The 27,804-nt window shown below is 38.6% G+C and overlaps 1 protein-coding gene across 4 annotated transcripts in view; it reads left to right on the top strand.

Moving 5' to 3' along the window:
• The window catches only part of TLK1 (tousled like kinase 1), a 136,169-nt gene that overhangs the window by 25,727 nt on the left and 82,638 nt on the right, over window positions 1–27,804 (top strand). For 3 of the 4 annotated variants that reach the window (XM_073305809.1, XM_073305808.1, XM_073305810.1), the window contains exon 2: window positions 24,798–24,916. In XM_073305809.1, the coding sequence (XP_073161910.1) occupies window positions 24,798–24,916 (119 nt within the window). Of the gene's footprint in view, window positions 1–3,889; window positions 4,100–24,797; window positions 24,917–27,804 lie in introns of all 4 variants that reach the window. The other variant, XM_073305811.1, reaches the window with a different exon arrangement.

Below are 27,804 nucleotides of genomic sequence, written 5' to 3'. Positions count from 1 at the left end.
TGGTTTTAAGCAAGGAATGCTGTTATGATCAATATGATTTATTAAATTAGCTGAAAACACTATAAGTAGAATTTTATGCCCTCAGTCACTTGACATGTACATTTCTTCACATCCTTGACTTTTTTCTTTCAGCCAGAGTTGTTGCTTCATTGATCTGCCAATAAGTGGTTATGTTTGTCCTGAACTTAAATCTAGTAAAGCAGCTGCTGTTTACTTGTTTCTTTCTCCTGTGCATAAACTTTGGATAACATTTGATGTTAATACTTTTTTTGTTGATATAAGGCTTATTATGGAAAATAATACTGCAATTGGATATTGCACTTTTCTTGCAGCAATGGGGATTATGTATTATCCCCTTTTAAAGATGGGGAAATGGAGGCACAGAGAAGTTAAAACCTGGTCTACACTTAAAACTTATATTAGAATAGTTACGATGTTCAGAGATGTTAAAAAACCACATACCTGGTCAGATAGTATGCCAACAGCCTCCCCTTGTCCCCTCCTGGTAGGTGCAGATATGCTGATAGAAGAAGAGGGCTTCTATAGACAGAGCTGAGGTCATTGGGAGAAGGTGTATGCCTATACCAGCAGAACTCCTCCTCCTGTCAGCATTCTCTGCATCTACACGAGGGGACTGTGCTGGCATAGCTATGCCAACATGGTGGCTACATTACAGAGCCTAAGTGACTTCCTCAGATTATACAGCAGACTAGTAACTTGGGGGTAGAACATTCATCACTGGATTCACAGTCCCATGCTCTAGCCTTTTGGTGAGCCATACATATTATATAACTATTTAACAGAGAACTTTTTGGAATGAGGTTTGAGTTGCCAAACCAAAGCATTTGTTCAGATTTTTCCTGTATATTATGGAAGTATAATTAATTCTTCTGATTTGTCTTGCTTCCTTAATGCATTTAAGGTGACCCCTTGTGTATCTTTTTGTTGAAAGAGGACAAATGAGTGCTGTAGTGTCACTGATTGGAGCCATGACCTTCAGACTGCAGAATGGATTAAAAGGTTCTTAATGTTTAATGTGCAAAATTAACTATCTTAAAAATTAAAGCACAGTATCAAATAGCATAAGCCCAAAGTTATGTTCTGTTTCTTTTCCACTGTGGTCAGAGGGGCAGAAGTAACTTTTCCAGCACAAGGTAGGGGTATGTCTACACTAGAAGCGCTACAGCTGCACCAAGGGACTGCACCACCGCAGTGTAGGTTTTTCTGTTGGTGTAGTAAATCTACTCCCTTGAGAGGCGGTAGCTAGTTCAATGGAAGAATTTTTCTGGTTGACCCAGTGTTGACCTAGCTACGTCTGCTATGGGGTTTAGGTTGACTTAACTACATTGTGCAGGTCATGACATTTTTCCACAGCACTGAGCAGTATATGTAGATCAACCTAATTTTTAGATGTAAACCAGGCCTAAGGAGCAGGTGAAATAGGGACCTTGAGAGTTGGCTAGCTTCATAGTCCTGCTGTGATTTTTTTTTTTTTTTTTTTTGCTACTTTTATGAAAGTGAAATTGACTCATTTTCACTTTCAGGCTGAAGTGCAAAAAGTAAATAGAATAAAAATAAATGTTGAAATTACTAACTTTATTCTCAGTTATATTTACATTATCTTTAAGAAACAATGGCTGGAAACTAGATCTTTTGAAGATTTTTTAAAATTTTCCTCCTGTAGATAGGCTGGTAATGCTGTTCTGAGCTGGCAAACTCATTTTGACAAACTTCTTTGCTTTTGAGATTTTACGTGGGTAGAAGTTAACTAAAAGTTGTGTGGTCACTACACAACTTTTTACCTAGTCAACAGTCTTCCCTGAGGTCAGAACAAGTACTCAGGTTGCTCCCACTGTAACTGGAATGGAGAGTGGAATATAGGTGCAGAATAAACTATTACTGGGTTGTTTTGGAAGTGCAGGGTGGGGGTGGGGGGAGAATGACTGAAAGGTATATTTTAATTGTAGGCTGAAGACGAAGTTAAATTTTTATCCTTGTTAGCATCATTTCAACTTTGTACTTAGCAAATGAGGAACCATCAATTCAACATTGAGTAATAATAGCCAGTATTCAGTACTGGATTCTTGTTTTCCTAAATCCTCTAGAACAGAGAATAGCTATTCCTGTCTAAACTTCCCTTGTCTCCCACAAAAACAGCTTCAAGCCTCCTTAGGGAAGGCAGCCTCAGAGTTTGAGCAACGTTGGAATATTAAAATGTTTACGACAGATAATCATCAGTTCTTCTCTGACACTCAGAGATGAGCAAAGATATTTTAAGAATTTTATACATCACATGGACCTCTCTACTCATGCATAAGAAATATAACCTGAAGTGAGAGAGTGTCAAGTTGACTTGTCCAGAGTGTTTTCAGAAACAGCTGCCTAATGGAAGTGATTGAAACTTTGGCAGAATTAGAATTAACTGTCCTTGCCATTGTTTACCATAAGTGCTTGTTTGGTGGTGATTAGAAATGAGCGTGCCTTTTAAATCTTCCTTAAAAGCAGCTGATAATTTAACTGCTTGTTGTAATAATGCTCTCTGTACTCCTGTGAACACCATCAATGAAGTGCAGTGAAGCTTGGGAGCTTTCATTTATTTTTCTAGTCATTGATCTGGGTAAATTTTTGTTTGTCGTCAAAGGCTAGTTTTTGACATTTTCTAAATGAGGTCAAGACTAGTAAATACCTTCTAAATTGTTGCTATAGGCAGCAATGTGGATGTGGTAATGGTGAATTCATTTTGATTTAAAAAAAAAAAGTTGGTTTCACCATCTTTTAATAATTACACACAAAACACCTACATTAAAAAAACAGTATTTAGGTTGCAAAGTCAAGCAGTTAGGAAATGCCAGAATTAAGGTTGCATGTGAAACCTTAATTTGGCCCATTTCTATGTATACTATGATACAGTCTATAATTACAAGATCACATGCTATTTTTTTTCCACAGGGCCCTTGCCTCATTCAGGATGGACTCTACAGAATTTATGAGCAGCTGTCTGATACTTTATCGCAGGGGTTCTCAAACTAGGGGTTGGGACCCCTGAAGGGGTCGTGAGGTTATTACATGGGGGGTTGCAAGCTGTCAGCCTCCACCCCAGACCCCACTTTGCCTCCAGCATTTATAATGGTGTTAAATATATAAAAAAGTTTTTAATTTGTAAGGGGGGGGGGTCGTACTCAGAGGCTTGCTATGTGAAAGGGGTCACCATTACAAAAGTTTGAGAACCACTGCTTTTATCGTCTAATTACTCAGTGTGTGTGATCCTCTGGCCTTATTTGCCAAATACTATTCAAACCCTTCCTAAAAGACAAAATTATTAATTTCCTTCCAGGTTTTTCTATAGCACTCATATTGTATCTGCCTCACAAACATTTGTTTATTTATCTTCATAAAACCTGTGAAGCAAGGGGGTATGATTTTCCCCATTTTACAGGTGGGAAGCTGAGGCACAGAGCGATTAATACCCAAAGTATTCACTGATTTTGGGTGCCCATTTTGAGACACGATGGGTCCTGGTTTTTCAATGTTCTTTCAGAGCTCTGATTGACTTCAGTTACATCTGTGAGGGCTCAGCACTTCTGCAAATCAGACCTCATGGTCTCAAGCTGGGCACTTGGCAAATGAGGAACACACAGTTAGTCACCACCTGTGAAAAACTTGCTTAGCATCACACAGACACGGGAACTCTGTGGCACAGGCCGCATTGAATCCAGTTCTCCAGAGCAGCATTCAGCTGCCTTCACCATAAAGAACATCCTTTCTCTTTCTGCAGTCCCCTGCCTCATGCATTGCATATCTTTCAACTTCTGCAGCAAATGAGGCTGGGTCCTGCAGCTGACAACCTTCTTTACTACTTCACCTTAATCTTTTACTATTTCATCCCCAGAACAAATCCAGTCTGTGCCCTGAATGAGGCAGGGCTATTATGAGTAAAGCCACATCTTTTCCCGGAGCTTCATTCTTGAAAACATCTGAATCATTTTGACTGAAATTTTTCAAAAGTTCAGCCTGAGGCAAATGTCCAGCAGGGAAAAGTCAGCCCAAATGGTTAAAGTTTGAGAAAGTTATATGCAACTGAAAACAGGGTCTTGCAATGGTAAGTGTCAGGTAACCTTAATCGGTGCTGCTACCAGTCCGGCCTATATAAAAGCACCAAGCATGGGGAAGTTGTTAATCTTTGAATTTTGTCCAGCTCTTGTATAAGATTGCCTCCACAAATTCATTATACTGTTTAGATTGCATATAGAATCCCTAAATAATATTTGGTATCACATATTTGGTGAATATTGCTTCATGACTCTGTAAACTCAGGTTTTTTTGCCTTGCATGTATATGTATGTCTAAAACAGTCATTTTCACATCCTCATCCGACATAAGTCAGTATTAGCACTAGTGAATAGTTTAGCTCAATCAGCTGCAGAAGTTTTTTGGATTTGAGAAGTACCAGTTCCTGTTGCCTGTCAGTGTAATATTTGGAGGACACACCCATCAGTTTCAGATTTGCAGATTCTGAATTTGCAGAAACTATGATAGGTCTTCTGACTGTACAGGAAATTTATGAAATCAGTAGCCTCTCCCTGTTAACTCCTTTTTGTCAAGCAATAATCTACCATTTCATCACCATTGTGTATCCCAGCAGAGACTGAAACGTATCAAAATGTTTGAGAATTTATCAAATCAAAGTCAACAGGTCATTATAAATCAACCAATTTCCAATGAGCGCCAATTTGACCACCACCAGTTTTAATCCATATAATTTTAGGGATGTATATTAGATTGCAGAACCAAGAGCTGGTGTCCCCTCTTTTGCAGAGTACACAGTCAAAATAATACACAGGCTAGTGGTGATGACTTTCTCCTGGCTTTTTTTTTTTTTTTTTTTTTTTAAATGCTGCATTCTGCTGCATCTGGAACTAAACAAAGGAAGAAGATTCCAGCCAAGCAGTCCAATAAGATATAATTTTACAAAGTTTCTGGAACTCATTCTCTTGTAAACTTCCTTTTCACAATTCCCTATTTAGGGTGTGCATGAGAAGTTAAAACATTAATGAAAAGCATTTTTTCTTCTTTTAATACAAAACTTTCAGATTTAAAATCTGAAGTGTAATGTGTACACACAAGCTTGTGAATATTTTAGGGCTGTCAAGCAATTAAAAAAAATTAATTGTGATTAATCGCACAATTAAAAAAAATTGTTAATAGAATACCATTTATTTAAATATTTTGGATGTTTTCTACATTTTCAATTATATTGATTTCAGTTACAACATAGAATACAAAGTGTACAGTGCTCACTTTATATTTATTTTTTATTACAAATATTTGTACTGTAAAAAACAAAAGAAATAGTGTATTTCAGTTTACTTAATACAAGTACTGTAGTGCAATCTCGTGATCATAGAAGTTGAATTTACAAATGTAGACTTATGTATTAAAAAAAAAACTGCATTCAAAAATAAAACCATTTAAAACTTTACAGCCTACAAGTCCACTCAGTCCTACTTCAGCCAGTTTACATGCCAGATGCACTAAAGATTCATATGTCCCTTCATGCTTTAACCACCATTCTAGAGGACATGGGTCCATGCTGATGACTGGTTCTGCTCAGTAATGATCCAAAGCAGCGTGAACAGACGCATGTTCGTTTTCATCATCTGAGTCAGATGCCCCCAGCAGAAGGTTGATTTTCTTTTTTGGTGGTTCAGGTTTTGTAGTTTCCGCATCTGAGTGTTGGTCTTTTAAGACTTCTGAAAGTATGCTCCACACCTTGTCCCTCTCAGATTTTGGATGGCACTTCGGATTCTTAAACTTTGGGTCGAGTGCTGTAGCTATTTTTAGAAATCTCACATTGGTGTCTTCTTTGCGTTTTGTCAAATCTGCTGTGAAAGTGTTCTTAAAACGAACATGTGCTAGGTCATCATCTGAGACTGCTATAACATGACGTATATGCCAGAATGTGGGTAAAACAGAACAGGAGACGTACAGTTCCCCCCCAAGGAGTTCAGTCACCAATTTAATTAACGCGCATCATCAGCATGGAAGCATGTCCTCTGGTATGGTGGCCAAAGCATGAAGGAGTATACGAATGTTTAGAATATCTGGCATGTAAATATCTTGCAATGCTGGCTTCAAAAGTGCCATGCGAACGTCTGTTCTCACTTTCAGGTGATGTAAATAAGAAGCAGGCAGCGGTATCTCCCTTAAATGTAAACAATCTTGTCTGTCTTAGCGATTGGCTGAACAAGAAGTAGGACTGAGTGGACTTGTAGGAGGCTCTAACTTTTTATATTGTTTTTGAGTGCAGTTATGTAACAAAAAAAAATCTATATTTGTAAGTTACGCTTTTACGATAAAGAGATTGCACTACTATACTCGTATGAGGTGAATTGAATAATACTATTTTTTATCATTTTTACAGTGCAAATATTTGTAATAGAAAATAATATAAAGTGATCACTGTACACTTTGTATTCTGTGTTGTAATAGAAATCAATATATTTCAAAATGTAGAAAAACATTCAAATATTTAATAAATTTCAATTGGTATTCTATTGTTTAACAGTGCGATTAATTGCAATTAATTTTTTTAATTGAAGTTAACTTTTTTTGAGTTAATCGCGTGAGTTAATTGCAATTAATCGACAGCTCGAGAATATTTGTTTTACATTTAAAAAAATAATTTCTCCCTCTCCAGGTTTGTGTTTTGGTATGAGGATTTTTTTTTGTTTTGTTTTTCACACTACCATGGAGTATATCCTCTTAGGAAGCACGTACCCACAGCAGATGTCAACATTCATCCTAGTAATCACAGTGATAACTGTGAAACCACAATTTCCCCCATAACTTAGATGAGAAAATAACTTTTTCAGATCTAGGAATGTACAATAAATGTAGCTTAGATGTTAACTCCTTTAAGGGCAACCAGTGTAATGTTCAAGTATCTGCAGCACCATACTCCCGACTATCGAGGGGTAGCCGTGTTAGTCTGTATCCACAAAAACAATAAGGAGTCCGGTGACACCTTAAAGACTAACAGATTTATTTGGGCATAAGCCTTCGTGGGTAAAAAACCCACTTCTTCAGATGCATGGAGTGAAAATTACAGTTGCAGGCATTATTTTATTATTATATTACATTATTTGGGCACGAAAGCTTATACCCAAATAAATCTGTTTGTCTTTAAAGTGCCACCATACTCCCAACTGTGTGTTGTTAATCCCCAGAATTGTCTTGGAAATGAATGATAGCATTGCTGTTGAGTATAACACTGACAAAGTACTAATTAATACTTTTCAAACCTTTGGCACTAATTTTTCTTTATACTCTTCCTTGTGTGTCTTCTTCCTTCTCCTATTCCTTTCTTTTTTATGTTCTAGTTTGAGATGTTTACAGCACTGTTGGCTCTATGAAGATTTTGTTCTCTTTCAGCATGAATGTTGAGAGGGAAAAGACAAAGATGTCCTAAGGGAAGAAAATATTGGAATGGAAAAATGGATCCTGACTCCTGACCTCATCCAAATTTACCCTGCCTGTTTTTGCAGTTGTTCTGTGCTTCATGTGTTGATTTTTAGGGAGTATGCTGCTGAGAACTGTCATTGTCCTGAAGCAGATCATTATCTAGCCTAAAGGTGACACCATGTAGAGGAGCTAGTCGTAGGAGGAAGTAAGGTGGATTGGGTAGGAGTTGGGGCATTGCGGCTGAAGAGTGATCACAGGTGTGGGAGAGCTCTCTTTTGAGACAAGAACTGAAGTAAGAAATTGGAGTGGCAAAGGAGAATTGGCTGTAGGCACAGAGTGGGAAACAGATTTTTCAGGTTGCCTATCCTTCACCCTAGACAAGAACTTCATCCAAGTTAAAATACAGGCATAGTCAGAAAAATAAGTAGTAATGATCTGATGGTCCTCCATATTTATTTTGAGTCACTTCTTGATTTTCTTATCTTACACACTTTCTTAACTTTCAATTCAAATAATGGTGTTCTAGCTGCCAGAATTGCACGCTCGGTGTTAGGGCTAGTCTACACAGGCAACGCTAAATCGTTGCCATGGCAGTGCTTTAACATGCCTTGTGTGGTCGTGGCGCTGTTAATTGCCAGTGTAGACAAGCCCTTAGACTTGAATATCAAGCTATGGTCTCTGCCTCTTACACGTTACCAGTAATAAAGATTTGAGAATTAAATCTTAACTGATAATGTCATGGATTATGCATAAGGCTGTGCAGAATCCAGTTCACTCTTCCATAGCTGTATTTGCTTTGCAGTGCTATCAGTGGTAAGAAGTGGTTAGTTATTTCTATTTTAGTGGAAAAGCTGGTGCTCCTTGCTACTGGTAAAATGTGTGCTGTAGATTTTGGTTATCTAACTATTATAGTGGTACCAGGTATATATATATTTTGAAGTTGTAGAGACTTCATGTTGCTGTCCGCCTCCTTCACTGCTAATTTGGTCAAGTGGGATGACTTGACTCCTGAATTCCCAGTACTGGATAATTATGGCCTTGGGATTGTGATTCACTTCCAAGTGTGCTGATAAGTGAGCGGCTGCATTTTATTGCTGCTATCTTGGTTTTGAACTTTTCCTTCTTGTATTACTTCTGCTTGGCTTCACGCCATTCTACTGCCATCACCATCTCATTTTCTTGCAACATCAGTAATTCTCTCTCATATAAACATGCTTTTCTTTTAGGAAAAGGAAGTTTTTCAAGATTCTTTTTGACAGCCCAGGCCAGCTTGGTTTTCTCTCACCTTCACTGCCCCACCGTGCAACCCAAGTGTTGTATTTGGAGTGGTCCTGCTTCTTAGTAAAAAACCTGTTCTTACACTTGTTTAGACTTAAGTTTTATTTGATGAAGAGTAAGAATCTAGATAGAGAGCTGGTGGTAAAAATTTCATTTTGTAGCCTAATAGTTAGAAGTTTTGAAAATCTGTCTTAGCTGTAAGAAGTAAAGAAAAAAGGGTCCTTCCGGGCACTGTGCAAGGCACATCTGCTCTTCCAGTCTTCGCTGGTTGAGATGATGGGTGTTCATTGAAGATCTGGAGTTGTTAGCAATGAGTCTTCTGTTGAGATTGAGCCATTTTGTAAATGTGTCTAGTTGAATTACTCTTGTACAGTGTTATGTATGTGCTTAGAGACTTGGTCTGCTTATTTGAAAGAACTATTTAAAATATTTAGTATGAAGTCTGAAAAAAATTAAATGGTTATGTCACCATCATTGGGGTAGTAAATAACAGAAAATGTGATGGAGGGCAGATGAAAAGGCAACCAACATCAAATCCAAATTATTCAATCGTGTACCCAGCAATTTCATTCCTACTTCAACACCACTCTACTGAATTTTCCCCATTGCCCCCAAACAAACTTAAGGTAATTGGAGAGCAGTTGGAATTCTTCTAGCTAGATTGTGGTTACATATGTCCTCTGACAGTAGTTTACAAGCATTTACGTTGGAGTTTAAGATCTCCAGAGACCTCAGAAGGCTTATTGCAGCTTTGAGGAAACAAGTAAGCAATTTATTTGTGCAACTGCTGCCTAAAGGATCATGGAGCAAGCCTAACTATTCTTGGAAAACTAAGTGGAATCTGGAAATGAATGCTTCCTTTTAAAATGCAAGGTATTGAAGTAGAAAGTATTTCAGTAGAACTAGAAAGGATAGGCACTGGTAGCCAGCAGCAGTGTTCTTCCGTTCTACTATTATCAGGAAGGTTTGGATTAGATTTTTTTGTTTTGATCTAACTCTCCTGAGGTGAAAATGGAGTATTCTGGCTGAACTGATTGTGTTTTATGTTCTGAGCCCGCCACAAAGGAACAACTGAAATAAGGTCTGAAAGAGTCCTATTCAGCCCCTGATGTGCATGGGATTTTAACTCTGTGTGTGTGGGGTGGGGAGAGGAGGACTGGGTGTGATCTTCTGTGGTGTGGATGACTCATTGTCTACCAATTAGTATTTCTCATTGCTAGGATAACACAATTAAATGCATGTGGTTAACAGATATTTTAAGATCCTATAAGCATTATTACCATATACTTATATAAAAAGCCTCAAATGCACAATTATAATAAAATAAGGATATTATAATGTCTGATATACATAATATAGTCATTGCTTATTAATGATTTATAATTGTTAGGATTATCTTGGTATTCATTACTTTGAACTTTGGTAGTGATTCTCAAATAATCCAGTAGATCAAAACATTGATGGTCCTGCTCCACTATAAAGTAGGTCATTTTCTAAACTACAGTTATTTATTTTAAAATGTTTTAGTGCCCTTACACTTATAAAACGTACACTCTCCATACATTTGGATAGTAAAGCAAAAGAGCAATTGTGTAACTGTACCTGCCTAACAAACTTATGCTGCTTCTGTTTCTTGCCATTTAAACTCTCTGCTTTTCATAACTGTGCTTTATGATATGTTTCAGAGGAATAAATTCTCACTGTGAGGGTGGGTCATTAGAATACACGTAAAGATATGTAGGTACATCTGAAAGCGTGTGCTGCTTTTAGAAACCAGCTTATCACATAGTTTGAGGAGCTCACCATTATTTTCTCGGGTACATTGGCCAAACCGGACAGTCCCTATGTAAAAGAATAAATGGACACAAATCGGACATCAGGAATGGTAACGTACAAAAGCCAGTAGGAGAACACTTCTATCTTCCTGGACATTCTATAACAGATCTGAAAGTAGCCATACTTGAACAAAAAAACTTCAGAAACAGACTTCAAAGAGAAACAGCAGAACTAAAATTCATTTGCAAATTTAACACCATTAATTTGGGCTTGAATAGGGACTGGGAGTGGTTGGCTCATTACAGAAGCAGCTTTGCTTCTCCTGGAATTGACATCTCCTCATCTATTATTGGGAGTGGACTACATCCACCCTGATCGAATTGGCCCTGTCAACACTAGTTCTCCACTTGTGAGGTAACTCCCTTCTCTTCATGTGTCCGTATATTTATGACTGCATCTGTAATTTTCACTCCATGCATCTGAAGAAGTGGGGGTTTTACCCACGAAAGCTTACGCTCAAATAAATCTGTTAGTCTTTAAGGTGCCACCAGACTCATTATTTTCTTTAAAAAGAAAAGGATTACTTGTGGCACCTTAGAGACTAACCAATTTATTTGAGCATAAGCTTTCGTGAGCTACAGCTCACTTCATCGGGTGCATACTCTGGAAAGTGTAGAAGATCTTTTTATACACACAAAGCATGAAAAAATACCTCCCCCCACCCCACTCTCCTGCTGGTAATAGCTTATCTAAAGTGATCACTCTCCTTACAATGTGTATGATAATCAAGTTGGGCCATTTCCACCACAAATCTAGGGTTTAACAAGAACATCTGGTGTGTGTGTGGGGGGCATCAACCTCAGCCTGGTCCAGTCCACACAAGAGATCCACTTTCTGGACACTACAGTGCTAATAAGTGATGGTCACATAAACACCACCCTATACTGGAAACCTACTGACTGCTATTCCTACCTACATGCTTCCAGCTTTCACCCTGACCACACCACATGATCCATTGTCTACAGCCAAGCTCTGCGATGCAACTGCATTTGCTCCAACCCCTCAGACAGAGACAAACACCTACAAGATCTCTATCAAGCATTCTTACAACTACAATACCCACCTACGGAAGTGAAGAAACAGATTGATAGAGCCAGAAGAGTTCCCAGAAGTCACCTACTACAGGACAGGCCTAACAAAGAAAATAACAGAACGCCACTAGCCATCACCTTCAGCCCCCAACTAAAACCCCTCCAACGCATTATTAAGGATCTACAACCTATCCTGAAGGATGACCCAACACTCTCACAAATCTTGAGAGACAGGCTAGTCCTTGCCTACAGACAGCCCCCCAACCTGAAGCAAATACTTACCAGCAACCGCATACCACACAGCAGAACCACTAACCCAGGAACCTATCCTTGCAACAAAGCCCGTTGCCAACTGTGCCCACATGTCTATTCAGGGGACACCATCACAGGGCCTATTAACATCAGCCACACTATCAGAGGCTTGTTCACCTGCACATCTACCAATGTGATATATGCCATCATGTGCCAGCAATGCCTCTCTGCCATGTACATTGGTCAAACTGGACAGTCTCTACGTAAAAGAATAAATGGACACAAATCAGATGTCAAGAATTATAACATTCATAAACCAGTTGGAGAACACTTCAATCTCTCTGGTCACGCGATTACAGACATGAAAGTTGCGATATTACAACAAAAAAACTTCAAATCCAGACTCCAGCGAGAGACTGCTGAATTGGAATTCATTTGCAAATTGGATACAATTAACTTAGGCTTGAATAGAGACTGGGAGTGGCTAAGTCATTATGCAAGGTAACCTATTTCCCCTTGTTTTCCTAACCCCCCCCACCCCGCCTCAGTTGTTCTTGTTAAACCCTGGATTTGTGCTGGAAATGGCCCACCTTGGTTATCATACACATTGTAAGGAGAGTGATCACTTTAGATAAACTATTACCAGCAGGAGAGTGGGATGGGGGGAGGTATTTTTTCATGCTTTGTGTGTATAAAAAGATCTTCTACACTTTCCAGAGAATGCACCCGATGAAGTGAGCTGTAGCTCACGAAAGCTTATGCTCAAATAAATTGGTTAGTCTCTAAGGTGCCACAAGTAAGTCTTTTCTTTTTGCGAATACAGACTAACACAGCTGTTACTCTGAAACCTGTCATTATTTTCTTTGACATGATTGCAAACAGTACAGTACACAAGATAAGAATGCTTGAAGGGCAAACAATTTTAAGAGGATTCCTGTTTAATTAGTTTTATTATAGTAGTGCCTAGAGACTCCAGTAGATATTAGATTGTGCTTAAATGTGGTAAAACACAATCCTTGCCCTGAAGAACTTATAGATAGTCATGACAGACAAAGGGTGGGAGAAAACATGTCAGCTAAACTTGCTTATATCTAATCAGTTAAGGTCAGGGTGGATTTGATTTAAATCATGTTAGGAAGACTCGATTTAATCATGGATTTCTACATAAAAGTGTATTATTGTTGGTTGTTATAACCTTTAATACATATTCTCACAACTCAGAGATAGGTGTAGGTTTCATTTTCAGAAGACACACGCTATACATTTTTAAAGTGATTTATTTTGAAAACATTTCAGATTAGTTTTCCAGCTATATCAGAAAATGAATGATCAGTTATTTCATTTACCAAAGATAATTGAAGCAGATATTTATGAAGTCATTGGGAGATGAACTATCTCCAATTCAACAGGTTAATCATTAATATGTGGAGGATTTTCTTGCAATGCTGTATTAGGAGGAGAACATCACCAGTCAGACATTTAAATTGTTTTATTTAAGTAAAACAACAACGTTATGTATTCTGGATTTTTTCTTCAACAGCAAACAGAATATTTTAGCAAAACAAGCATATGCATTTTTGAATTTAGTTAAACATTCGAGATTTTTAAAATCAGGTTTGTTTTGGTTAAAATTATTTTTAACTAAAATAGTTAACTGAAATATTTTTTAAAAAAAATCAACTGTGTCAGCCAGGTCAACATGAGAAACTTAAAATATTGGCTTCTGCAGCTAACTCTAGTTGTCTTCACCTTTATTTTCCTGTTTGTTCATAATCTGGAAAAGAAAAACAAGCTTTCCTGCTTTTTCAGGTCCCAAACGATTTCTCAGTTGGGAATGAATTAGTCCAAAGGAAGAAAATATTCTTTCTTCACCAGCAGCAGAAGCCACTGCTGTTAATAGTGAGATTATCACTTCAACAGTCTCTGAATCCTAGTGCTTAAGTGACTCCACCAATTCACTGGTGTGACTTTCTTTAAAACATCATCAGCAAACATATATTTCTTGAATGGTTCACCCTCAGCTCTGAAGTTTATTATAGTTAGCATTATGGAGGGATGATTGCTGGATGTCCATGTCATAGCCAACTCCTCTTCTTCAGCAGTTAAGGTTTGACCCTGGTACCAAGTTGTCAAGATTCCTTCCCCACTCTGAAGTCTAGGGTACAGATGTGGGGACCTGCATGAAAACCCCCTAAGCTTATTTTTACCAGCTTAGGTTAAAACTTCCCCAAGGTACAAACTATTTTACCTTTTGCCCTTGGACTTTATTGCTGCCACCACCAAGCGTCTAACAGATATATAACCAGGAAAGAGCCCGCTTGGAAACGTCTTTCCCCCCAAAATCCTTCCCAAACCCTTCACCCCCTTTCCTAGGGAAGGCTTGATAAAAATCCTCACCAATTTGCATTGGTGAACACAGACCCAAACCCTTGGATCTTAAGAACAATGAAAAACCAATGAGGTTCTTAAAAGAAGACTTTTAATTGAAGAAAAAAAGTAAAAGAATCATCTCTGTAAAATCGGGATGGTAAATACTGTACAGGGTAATCAGATTCAAAACATAGAGAATCCCTCAAGGCAAAGCCTTAAGTTACAAAAAGACACACAAACAGGAATATACATTCCATTCAGCACAGCTATTTTATCAGCCATTTAACTAAAACAGAAGCTAAGGCATATCTAGCTAGATTACTTACTAAGTTCTAAGACTCCATTCCTGTTCTGTTCTCGGCAAAAGCATCACACAGACAGAGAGCCTTTGTTTCTCCCCCCCTCCAGCTTTGAAAGTATCTTGTCTCCTCATTGGTCATTTTGGTCAGGTGCCAGCGAGGTTATCCTAGCTTCTTAACCCTTTACAGGTGAAAGGGTTTTTCCTCTAGCCAGGACGGTTATAAAGGTGTTTACCCTTCCCTTTATATTTATGACATGAGTATTGAGAATATTTGCAAGAAAATGAGCTGAAAATAGTGCTTGTCCCATTCATTTTTTTTAATGCTTGTAATTTAACTCTGTCATTGCATATTTTTCTTTTTAAGATCTCACTCAGTCCATTCCAAATTTCAACAGCATCATCAATAAGAGAGCTATATCCCTGCATTTTGTTCAAGGCTACAGAAATATGCTGTAGGGTACGTAGCATGCGTTCAACATTTCTCTTAAGCCCAATGTTGAGAACTTTGGCTGTGACAGTGCCATCTATTTTGTCACGATTTTGTTCACAAACTGTCATCAGATTAGGCCAGTTCTTGATATCGTGCTGAAACCAGTCCACTACTGAGTTCCATTGCATGTCTTGTGGGAGGGTTATCTTGGTTCCTCCCACTTTTTTCAGAGCAGCTGCTGCAAAGTGGTTGTTTTGGAATTATTTTGCAATTTCAACATTAACCTTTATTTCTAAAAAACTGAAGTCTTTGGCTAGGAGGTGAAGCAAATGAGCACTGCAACTGTATGTTATTATCCTGGGACTCTCTTCTAAATAATTTCTTCTCATCTTGCCGGATACATTTGCAGCATTGTTTGTGACCAAGCTGTGTACTAGACATTTGAATTTTTTTTTCACAGTTTGTTTAGCTTTTACTTCTACTACTTGTAAGTATTCTGCTATGTGTGCATTTCCTGATGTATCAGTTGTTTCTGTAAGGAAGACATTTCCTTCTTCTGTTGCCACAGAAGCACAAACAACAGGATCATTGTGGACATTGCTCCACCCATCAAGACTCAGGTTAACAATTTTACCCTCTAGACCTTTTGCACACTGCTCAATTACTCTTTCATACACTTTATCTAGCAATTTGCCTGCGACATCTGCTCTGTTAGGTGGACTGTATGCTGGTCTTAATGACTGAACCACATTAATAAAGTGTGAGTTCCCAATCATATGGAAAGGAGAGTTTGTTGCATAAACAAACCGGGCAATTTTTTCATCTATTACCTCTTTTTTGTAATCTGCTGGTTTTTATCACAAACTTATCTATGGTTATCTAAGGTACAAATAAGTGATGGTCACGTTAACACCACCCTATACCGAAAACCCACCGACCACCATGCCCCAGCTTCCATCCCGGACACACCACATGATCCATTGTCTACAGCCAAGCACTGAGGTACAACTGCATTTGCTCCAACACCTACAAGATCTTCGCCAAGCATTCTCAAAAATACGATACCCACACGAGGAAATAAGGAAACAGATCAACAGAGCCAGACATGTACCCAGAAGCCTCCTGCTGCAAGACAAGCCCAAGAAAGAAACCAACCGAACTCCACTGGCCATCACATAAAGTCCTCAGCTAAAATCTCTCCAACGTATTATCAGTGATCTACAACCCATCCTGGACAACAATCCCTCACTTTCACACTCCTTGGGAGGCAGGCCAGTCCTCGCCCACAGACAACCCACCAACCTGAAGCATATTCTTACCAGCAACTACATACCGCACCATAGTAACTCTAACTCAGGAACCAATCCTTGCAACAAACCTCGATGCCAATTCTGCCTACATATCTACACCAGCGACACCATCACAGAACCTAACTAGATCAGCCACACCATCACCGGTTCATTCACCTGCACGTCCACCAATGTAATATACGCCATCATGTGCCAGCAATGCCCCTCTGGTATGTATATCGGCCAAACTCAACAGTCCCTACGTAAAAGGATAAATGGACACAAATCGGATATTAGGAATGGCAATATACAAAAAGCTGTAGGAGAACACTTCAACTTCCCTGGACACACAATAGCAGATTTAAAGGTAGCCATCCTGCAGCAAAAAAAACTTCAGGACGAGACTTCAAAGAGAAACAGTTGAGCTTCAGTTCATTTGCAAATTTGACACCATCAGTTCAGGATTAAACAAAGACTGTGAATGGCTAGCCAGCTACAAAATCAATTTCTTCCTCCTTGGTGTTCACACCTCAACTGCTAGAGGAGGGCCTCATCCTCCCTGATTGAACTAACCTCGTTATCCCTAGCCTGATTCTTGCTTGCGTATTTATACCTGCCTCTGGAAATTTCCACTACAAGCATCTGATGAAGAGGGTATTCACCCACGAAAGCTTATGCTCTAATACGTCTATTAGTCTATAAGGTGCCACAGGACTCTTTGCTGCTTTTACAGATCCAGAGTAACATGGCTACCCCTCTGATACTTGACACCATGCAAGGCACTGTATTTAGCCGTATATCATCTTCAACAGACAGATATCATCTTCCTTTCCAAATGTAAACGGATGGACATCATACCAAATGGACTGAAGCTGAAAAATCCATTGCTATCTACATACTGCACAGACCACAGTGAGAGATTATGCCACACACTAGCAAAGAAACTGAAGAACCACCTGATAAGCATCCTATACAGCAAACAGGAAAACATCAAAAAGGAGCTCTCCAACCTGGAGACTCTCATAAATAACCAACCTTCCATACAAACGGACTTTACTAAAATAAGACAGGAGATCCACATTACACACTTCACCTCTCTACAAAGGAAAAAGGACGGTAAGCTGTCTAAAATCATACCTGCCACATGGGGTCACAACAGTGGTACCCCTAACTCACCCAGCAATATCGTCAACCTATCCAGCTACACACTCAGCCTGGCAGGATAGTCTTCAGAATCCTATATGTTGAAGATGGAGTCTCCTTAACAAAATAAGTTGTTGCAGTTATTTCATTATTATTACCATACTGCTAATTTAGTATTACACATTGCATTCCCTGACACTCTATACTACTACAAAGGTGAAATTGTAAAAGGAAGATCTGCCTATTTCAGCTATTTATTTTTTATCACAACTACATCTAAAATGATAGTACCAGAGAGTAACAACTATATTTTTTGCTCAAACGTGAGAATTCAAGAATAGTCCAGAAGGAAGACAGGCAGTCCTTAAGAAAGAAGTACGAAATAAAAAAGTTTACCAACCTGAATATCCTGTATGTTCAGACATGTTCCTTTCATCATCTTCAACACAGCTTCCTCCTGAGAAGGAACACTTCTCATGATGTTTCATTTGGGCAACCAGGCCTTGCATTTTTTGTTTCACTGTTTGCATTTTACACGCATACCTGTCTTACCTGCAGGTAGAGTAACTTCATTAAAATAGGTTTCAGAGGAACAGCCGTGTTAGTCTGTATTCGCAAAAAGAAAAGGAGTACTTGTGGCACCTTAGAGACTAACCAATTTATTTGAGCATGAGCTTTCGTGAGCTACAGCTCACTTCATCAGATGTTTACCGTGGAAACTGCAGCAGACTTTATATACACACAGAAATCATGAAACAATACCTCCTCCCACCCCACTGTCCTGCTGGTAATAGCTTATCTAAAGTGATCAACAGGTGGGCCATTTCCAGCACAAATCCAGGTTTTCTCACCCTCCACCCCCCCACACAAATTCACTCTCCTGCTGGTGCTAGCCCATCCAAAGTGACAACTCTTTACATAATCAAGTCGGGCTATTTCCTGCATAGATCAAGGTTTTCTCACATCCCCCCCCCCCCCCATACACACACAAACTCACTCTCCTGCTGGTAATAGCTCATCTAAACTGACCATTCTCCAGGTTTAAATCCAAGTTAAACCAGAACATCTGGGGGGGGGGGTAGGAAAAAACAAGAGGAAACAGGCTACCTTGCATAATGACTTAGCCACTCCCAGTCTCTATTTAAGCCTAAATTAATAGTATCCAATTTGCAAATGAATTCCAATTCAGCAGTTTCTCGCTGGAGTCTGGATTTGAAGTTTTTTTGTTTTAAGATAGCGACCTTCATGTCTGTGATTGCGTGACCAGAGAGATTGAAGTGTTCTCCGACTGGTTTATGAATGTTATAATTCTTGACATCTGATTTGTGTCCATTTATTCTTTTACGTAGAGACTGTCCAGTTTGACCAATGTACATGGCAGAGGGGCATTGCTGGCACATGATGGCATAGATCACATTGGTGGATGTGCAGGTGAACGAGCCTCTGATAGTGTGGCTGATGTTATTAGGCCCTGTGATGGTGTCCCCTGAATAGATATGTGGGCACAATTGGCAACGGGCTTTGTTGCAAGGATAAGTTCCTGGGTTAGTGGTTCTGTTGTGTGGTATGTGGTTGTTGGTGAGTATTTGCTTCAGGTTGCGGGGCTGTCTGTAGGCAAGGACTGGCCTGTCTCCCAAGACTTGTGAGAGTGTTGGGTCATCCTTTAGGATAGGTTGTAGATCCTTAATAATGCGTTGGAGGGGTTTTAGTTGGGGGCTGAAGGTGATGGCTAGTGGCGTTCTGTTATTTTCTTTGTTAGGCCTGTCCTGTAGTAGGTAACTTCTGGGAACTCTTCTGGCTCTATCAATCTGTTTCTTTACTTCTGCAGGTGGGTATTGTAGTTGTAAGAAAGCTTGACAGAGATCTTGTAGGTGTTTGTCTCTGTCTGAGGGGTTGGAGCAAATGCGGTTGTATCGCAGAGCTTGGCTGTAGACGATGGATCGTGTGGTGTGGTCAGGGTGAAAGCTGGAGGCATGCAGGTAGGAATAGCGGTCAGTAGGTTTACGGTATAGGGTGGTGTTTATGTGGCCATTGTTTATTAGCACTGTAGTGTCCAGGAAGTGGATCTCTTGTGTGGACTGGACCAGGCTGAGGTTGGTGGTGGGATGGAAATTGTTGAAATCATGGTGGAATTCCTCAAGGGCTTCTTTTCCATGGGTCCAGATGATGAAGATGTCATCAATATAGCGCAAGTAGAGTAGGGGCTTTAGGGGACGAGAGCTGAGGAAGCGTTGTTCTAAATCAGCCATAAAAATGTTGGCATACTGTGGGGCCATGCGGGTACCCATAGTAGTGCCGCTGATCTGAAGGTATACATTGTCCCCAAATGTGAAATAGTTATGGGTAAGGACAAAGTCACAAAGTTCAGCCACCAGGTTAGCCGTGACATTATCGGGGATAGTGTTCTTGACGGCTTGTAGTCCATCTTTGTGTGGAATGTTGGTGTAGAGGGCTTCTACATCCATAGTGGCCAGGATGGTGTTATCAGGAAGATCACCGATGGATTGTAGTTTCCTCAGGAAGTCAGTGGTGTCTCGAAGGTAGCTGGGAGTGCTGGTAGCGTAGGGCCTGAGGAGGGAGTCTACATAGCCAGACAATCCTGCTGTCAGGGTGCCAATGCCTGAGATGATGGGGCGCCCAGGATTTCCAGGTTTATGGATCTTGGGTAGTAGATAGAATATCCCAGGTCGGGGTTCCAGGGGTGTGTCTGTGCGGATTTGATCTTGTGCTTTTTCAGGAAGTTTCTTGAGCACTTTGGATGGGCTAGCACCAGCAGGAGAGTGAATTTGTGTGGGGGGGTGGAGGGTGAGAAAACCTGGATTTGTGCTGGAAATGGCCCACCTGTTGATCACTTTAGATAAGCTATTACCAGCAGGACAGTGGGGTGGGAGGAGGTATTGTTTCATGATTTCTGTGTGTATATAAAGTCTGCTGCAGTTTCCACGGTAAACATCTGATGAAGTGAGCTGTAGCTCACGAAAGCTCATGCTCAAATAAATTGGTTAGTCTCTAAGGTGCCACAAGTACTCCTTTTCTTTTTTCATTAAAATATTCCCAAACTGGATCTTTTTTACAGCCTGCTGCCATTACAGGTTTTCCCTTTTAGTGAGAGATGGTAGATCTCAAATCAATGAATGCTACACTCAGAAAAACCTCAAGACTTCTGAAATATGCTGCTCAAACAGTTTCACTTTTGTTTCTACTGCCTGTCCCTCCCTTCTCACATTTATCTCCAGACTTCTTCTCCTTGTCCAGATCTATTCTGCCCCCAACAATCTTCTGTTCATTGAACTTTCTGAAACTTTGCACTTTTAGAGAGAGGTAAGGGATTGACTCTGTGTACAAAACTTTGCAGAGGGACAATAGGGTTGAGGTCTGTTATTTCTCACCTCTATATATTTATTTAAGAACATTTTTGCTGTTAACAAGCATGTTATCTCTGGAGACCCAAATCCACAGTTTGAGAACTGCAAAATTACGCATCTCTGATGGTCTCTTCTAGACTGAGCCCCATTGGGTAGGTAGAAAGATTAACCTAAATAATCTATACAGAAGTCCCTGGAACCCCATAAGATTGGGTCCCTAATCCATGAATTATTGGAACGTATTTAAAAAATGTTCTTAAACATTACATGAATATATTGTCTCATACTATAAAATTAGAATTTATAATCCCTATTCCATAATGAGATATCTTTGAGCTATAATGTATCTTAATTAAAACGATCCTCAAAAAGCATTTTATCAAAAACATTCAATTTTTATGTATTTTTAAATAATTGATTTTTATCCACCCTGGTTAAGATTAACATTTAAGTATTTTCTAGAGAAACCGTACACATATATCAGCACCTCCTTCATCTTTACAGAGGATAAAGTTTTATTGGAAGAAGTTGTCTAATGGTTTTTGGTGTTTTCAAAGAAATTAAAAGCTAAATACGTTTTAGATGGGATGTGATGTATTGGTGAAAAAGGCTTGATAAAAGTTATTACTGTAAAGCTATAGTTCACTTTTCTTACATATTTCACTTTTTATATTAGCGTGTCAACAAAGTGAACAGTTAAACTTGGGAAAAATCTTGTAAGTGAAATTTGAATGTATTAAAGATAAACTTGCCTATTTTAGTGAGGTTGTTTTTGGGGTAGGAGGGAGGGAAGTCAGCTTCTGTGACCAACAGGTCCTTCTCAGGTATAGCTTCCATTACGAATAGTGTGTATTAAGTCAGTTATTCTTCCAAGAAGGTAAATTGGTTAAGTTGTCTTTACTGTTCAGATTTCTGTAAGGTGTACCAGATTGCTATAATATGTAGAACTTAATTTTTTTTTTTATAAATGGTCTTCCATATCCTGCATTGTACATGTGTTCCTTAATCTGTTTAAATTACAATGTTCTTAAAATTGAAAAAATAGCCTTTTTGTTTTGCTTTGTAAACTGAATAAATTATAGCCTAGTTATTAAAGATACTGAGGACTTACAGATACCACTTGAAATCAACTTAAGTTTTAGGTGCTCAACACCTTTGAAAAATCAAGCCAGAAATAAAATAAATATTTTAAGAGAAGAATTTGTAACAGCTTTTTTTTAGTAAATGTAAGTGAAAATTGAAAGTGTTACATTTTTAAAATGGTGATTAAACAGTGTAGGGATATTTTTGGAGACTATAGAGAGGAGATTTTCTAGGCCCAGTATGATGATAAATATGAATAAAATAAAGGGCCTTTCATAATCTAAATTCCTGAGGCAGCACTATGACTGCTAGAAAGCCAATTATAGTATTCTCCTTCACCACTGCCAAAAAAAAAAAAGGGGGGGGCTCTATGTGTACATATTTGGTGAAAAAACACTTGTGATTTACTTCACATATCTACTGCACTTTGTAAGGCTATGCCAACAACAGACTTCCTGAGTGTGTCTGCTTCCTGGCTGTCTAATTTCAGCACATATGCAAAGTTAAGCACGTGTACTATGAAGGAATATTTGTTTTTTTTTGAGTCCTTATGTGGTTTCTCATTCCATAAGAGTAGTTCTTGGTAGTAGAATCCTCAGTAAAGAAGAGAGACAATAACATTACATTCTTTGATGATCTTTCATCATATTTTCTTACAGTCTTATGTTGGGACAGTGAAGGAAAAACACCAAGGAAGAGATTAAGGCGATTTGAATTGGCAAAATAAGTGTCAGCACATTCCCTGTCAACAAAAATCAGCTGTGGTTTTGCACTGACACACACTCCACCTCGGCCAAATAGTCAACCCTGCATGGGTATAGATTAATCAAAATGAGCAGCCTGGGCACAAAAGGGTGCAGGACAGAAAAGTCTGTTTAATTGTTCTACAGTAAAGGGTTGTGTCTTATATACAGGGATTACTAATGCTAAATAAATAGTTCAATTAAATACATACGCAAATAATACAAACTAATTGTGCCTTATGCTCAGGTTAACGTGGGAATCTTTGTTTCTTAATTTCATCTTTAACAACAACAACCCTGTCTGCTCCTCCCCCACACATGCACATTTTCAAAATCTTCTCATTTGGGGCTTGGGCTGTGGGGCTGTTCCATTGCTGTGTAGACTTCCAGGCTCAGGTTGGAGCCTAGACTCTAAGACCCTGCAAGGTGGGAGTGTCTCAGAAATTGGGCTCCAGCATAAGCCTGGAAGTCTACACAGCAATGAAACAGCCCCAGCCCGATCCCTAGAAGCCAGGTATGCTGTCTAGGATTTTATTTCTCTATTGATACAACACCAGGTAACCATGTGCGATCAGTTTATTAATCAAAGATAGATCAGCATAATACAGAAAGGTTAGTACATTACCAGTCTGGAGAACAGGTTTGCAGTGGTTACGTCTTCGCTCTGTCTCAAGTTGTGAGGTTATTTTAGGTGTGAAAAATGGCTAGAATCGTGATGGTCAGATCAGTCACGTGTCTAGTTGGTGTGGAGACATACCCTATATAGATTCTGGTTGACCAAAACTATTTGCAGATTTGAGATGAATTCAGCAAATAGTTTCAGAGGAAGGGAAAAAAAAGGAAGAAAAAGATTTTGGAAATCTCAAAACATTTCTTTTTCGACTTTTTGTTTAAGCAAGAAATTTCATTTAGGAATTTACCACCTTTTCATTAAAAAAGAATACAAAATGTCCCCCCACCTCCAAAAACAAAATAAAATGAAAAACTGGAAAAAAATGTTTTGGGCCAGTCTAAAGTGTTTTATTTGATCGAAAAGTACATTTTTCCCCGACAAAATGAAAAAAAAACAACCTATTTTTTTGTTGTGTTAGTCTGAAACAGAAGTTTTTCAATTTTTTTTTTTCAGGTTGACAACCAAACCAAAAAATTGGTTATTCCCACAGGCCTATTAAAAACTAGGTGTGCAAAGATGAGATCTACTAATTCTAAAATCCAAAAACCATCAGTTCAGTTCACAAACTACAGATAATACTTGCTTTGTTTAATAAATCGTTAGTCTTAAAAGCAAAGTATGTTTTGTTAAACAATTTTTCTTATTTAGTCATCACATTTTAAGGTAGTTTAATCTAACTAATTTTTTAAAATATGCTTTTTAAAACATTTTTAATTGAATTCTAATTTCCATCCAAATAGAGCATGATGAAAATCATGAGTAAAAATATCAGTCTAATAAATCAGAAATGCATCATTCACCATTTTCTAATATAATGAAAATGTCAATATTAAGACTCTTAAGTAAATGTATGTTAAACTAATATAATTGCTGAAATAAATGTGTAGGTACAGCATAGCCTCCTGGTTAGCAAAAGTGCCAAATTTAGTGTAAAGGCTATATTTCATTGCAAATCAACATGTTTTAATGGTTACTAACCAATAAGAAACAACCTTTCTTCAGGAAAATAACAGAAAAGTACAAATGCAAAACAACTTTAACATCAATTATTTAAATTAAGGTTTTCTAAGTTGTATTGGACCATGGGCAGAGCTGGTGGAAGGGGTTATTGGTTCTTTGATGCTCAAATACATTTGTTAGTCTCTAAGGTGCCACAAGTACTCCTTTCCTTTTTGTGGATACAGACTAACACAGCTACTACTCTGAAACTTGATCTAGACAATTACTGAGGTGGTTGAAGTTGCTGGATCTGCTAACATGATAAAGGGGCTCCTTTTGACTCCTGTTTTCCTCTTCTGGATTTCTGATTTTCACCAAAATTAATGGAGTTCAGTATAGAATATTCCTTGAAATTTTGGAATTGGTTAGATGTTCACAAGTTACTGTATAATAGACAGATATGCCCTTGAGCTGAGTGTGAGACCTCGCTTCATGCAGCTTGTTATGGTCTATACTATAGTGAAGATTTTGTATAATTATTTGGAAACTTTCTTGTGCAAGCAAGTTTGTTATAGAATATAACTAATTAAAATTATTTCTTAGGTGCAATGGATGAGCTTCATAGCCTGGACCCAAGAAGGCAAGAATTGTTAGAGGCCAGATTTACAGGAGTAGTGAGTGGCAGCACTGGGAGTACTGGAAGTTGCAGTGTTGGAGCTAAAGTAAGTAGAATTGGGTGGCTATTTAAACCTCTCTGTGAAATGTTAATTTAATTTTAATTTAAGAAAATATACTATCTATAAAACATACACCATGTATAACAATGAGTCTCATCAGAAAATGCTGTAGCCTATCTGGGGTAGGTTGGCATGATTTATTTTCTAGTTTAGTCTCTTATTCCAGTAAAAACATTGGCTTATGGGTTCCATATACTTTATAAAAGTTTTTCTTTTGGTAGGATGTGCAAGGGTCACTGTGAAAATGGGATATATGACTCCTCTAGGACAGCTTTCATTTTGGGAGAGAGAATGAAGGGGTATTCCTTTACATATGTACCTCCCGCACATCCTCATTTTTCCACTGTCTGAAACCAGCAAGACACACAGGAGTTGCACCTAAGTACATCTGTGTTTCCTGTTCAAGCAATTAGTTGAGATTCTAGAACTTTCCTCTTCTCTTGATGGGCAGTTTCCCTTATTTCCTGGGAAGAACAGTTATGAAAAGGCTATCTCTATCTAACTGCTGCAAAAGAGTTGTTAGAAGTTTGCAGAACATAAGGTGAAAACCATAATAAATAGATTCTTAAAATGAGTGCTCCTGGTTGGTTTCTGTGTCCAAATACACAAATGTCAGAGGAACACCAGATATGACATGAAAAAGAACTACCTGAAGATGTTCCTAGATAACAAGGAAGATCCCTGAGAAAAGCCTACCAATTCTATTTATTCTGGTTATGTTTCAACAGGAACTTCAATTCACAAGTCATGATCTAGTCTGAGGTCAGTCTCATTCTGCAAACTGGCTGAATAATGGATCAGTGATCCAGTGTCTCCAAGATGAGCACTTGCTCTGGCAAGAGTTATAATTTTGCATCATAATATTTCTGCACAGCCTTGCTTTTGAGTATTGGATTTGTGGAAGAAAAGAGAACAATCCATTGATCAAGGAGGTAGAAAATGGACAGCCTAACAGATATCAAATGCATTGGCAATAGGGCAAGCGTTTCCACTAAAGGGCTTTCTGGAATTCTTTGTCAAACAGATCTCTGAATAGATATAAACCAGGCCAAGAAAAGACCTGTTTTACATTACTTCTCAGGCTGCATGACTTCATACATTTTTATAACCCAAGGATATTTATGGTTTAACTTCTTATTTTTTCTTGGCAGTCGAATCCTTTTATATAGGGGAAACTATTTCCATTTAAAGAGTAGGAAAATACTGGCAATAAGTTGTAGTTTTCGGATAAAAGAGGAGGGTTCTGCCATTAGGTTTGAAACCCACTCTAGTAAAACCTTTCTGCAACAGAAACATCTCAGTCAAAGCATAACTTGAGGACGTTAGATGATGGGGCTGAAAACTCAAGTATGACAGATGTCAGTGAAAACCAAAAGGAAGCTGAGAATCTTGATAATCCTGACGATCAAATTTGTAACAAGAATAGGTATGCGGAATGTGTGTACTTTGCACAATACAGGAAAGCTGGCACGGGTTACATGAGAGGAAAAAAAAATGATCTGAACATACTGGATGTCTGTGAGAGGAGATGGGCGAGGAGAGGCAAGATGGTATGTGTGCTTCAATCTTATACTCAGGAGGAGGAATGTATTAAGTGTAGGAATTATGCTGGATAACATCACAGCAAAGACACTGTTGGCTTGGGAGCCAGTGAAAGACACAATAACCGCCAGGCTGTGAAAAAGACGCCCCTGTAATAATAGGGCACCGTAGATGGTGGTTAGTGGAGATGTTGCACAACTTTGACTTTGCCAGCAACGTTGCTTTACTAACTATAATGTGGAACTGAATGATTGTTCTTACATCAGAGGTAGAATAGGAAGCAGCAAAAATTGGATTGGAATTAAAGAAAACCAAGATCATGAATGTAGGAAGCCAGACAACAGGTGCGAAAGTGCAAGTGGATGGAAAAGAAATTGAACAGGTGGTAGAGTTTTGCTATCTGGGCAATGTGATGACATTTGAGGGTGGCTTCGATAAGGATATTTATATGTGATTAGGAAAAGCAGACATCGCTTTTGGAAAGATGAACAATATCTGGTCAAACAGGTCTCCACGCCAAACTAAAGATGAGATTATATCATGCAATTGTACTGAGAATGCTACGGTATGGAGCAAAGAGTTGGCCAATGATCGTGGCTAACAAAAAGAGATTGGAGGCTGCCCATCACAGATGATTGGGAAAGATTCTATATGTTTCATGGAAAGACATCATAACAAATGTGAGGGTATGGGAACTGACAGCAGGACGTTCTAGAAAATACCAAAGAAAGAAGCCTCAGGTGGTTGTGATGTGCATTGTATTTAAGATGGGAAGTGTTGAATTGAGCAAGTGTTGAATTGATTAAAGAAGGGAGAAAAAAGAAAATGAAGAAAGTCAGGGAAGAACTAGTAGAAGACAGTGACAGAGGATATTGAATGCACTGACAATTACCTAGGAAGAAGTACCAGACCTAGTAAGAGATCATAATCAGTAGAGGAACTGGGCTGCCTGATGTCAGTGGCACTGGAGGAACTAAGGTCTAAGGTAAGATAAGGTTCCTGGTGTTATGTGGCTATTAGATAGCTTTTGGTGGTTTTTTTTTATTCTCTCAGAATCCTAATCTCAAGACAAGAAGACTACAGTCCTTACAAAAAGAAAGAATTGTTAACTCTCTCTTCACATCTACTAGCCTTAGTTGGTATATAAATGCATACTCTGGAGTCAGAGCTTTCAAAAAGTGTCTATCAGATACTTTGCTGGTCCAAAATAAGGCTGGAGGAATGTGGATCATTCTAGAGGTTTAACTTTTTTTTTTTTTTTTAGGAAAGCCTTTCAAAATGATAACTTGATTCTGTATCTGACATACTTCTTGGGCCATGTCTACACTACC

The sequence above is a fragment of the Lepidochelys kempii genome, chromosome 11 (genome assembly GCF_965140265.1).
Source record: "Lepidochelys kempii isolate rLepKem1 chromosome 11, rLepKem1.hap2, whole genome shotgun sequence".
Classification (NCBI taxonomy): Eukaryota; Metazoa; Chordata; order Testudines; family Cheloniidae; genus Lepidochelys; species Lepidochelys kempii.
Note: the sequence above shows the minus strand (reverse complement) of the source record. Positions and strands in the feature narration are given on the sequence as shown.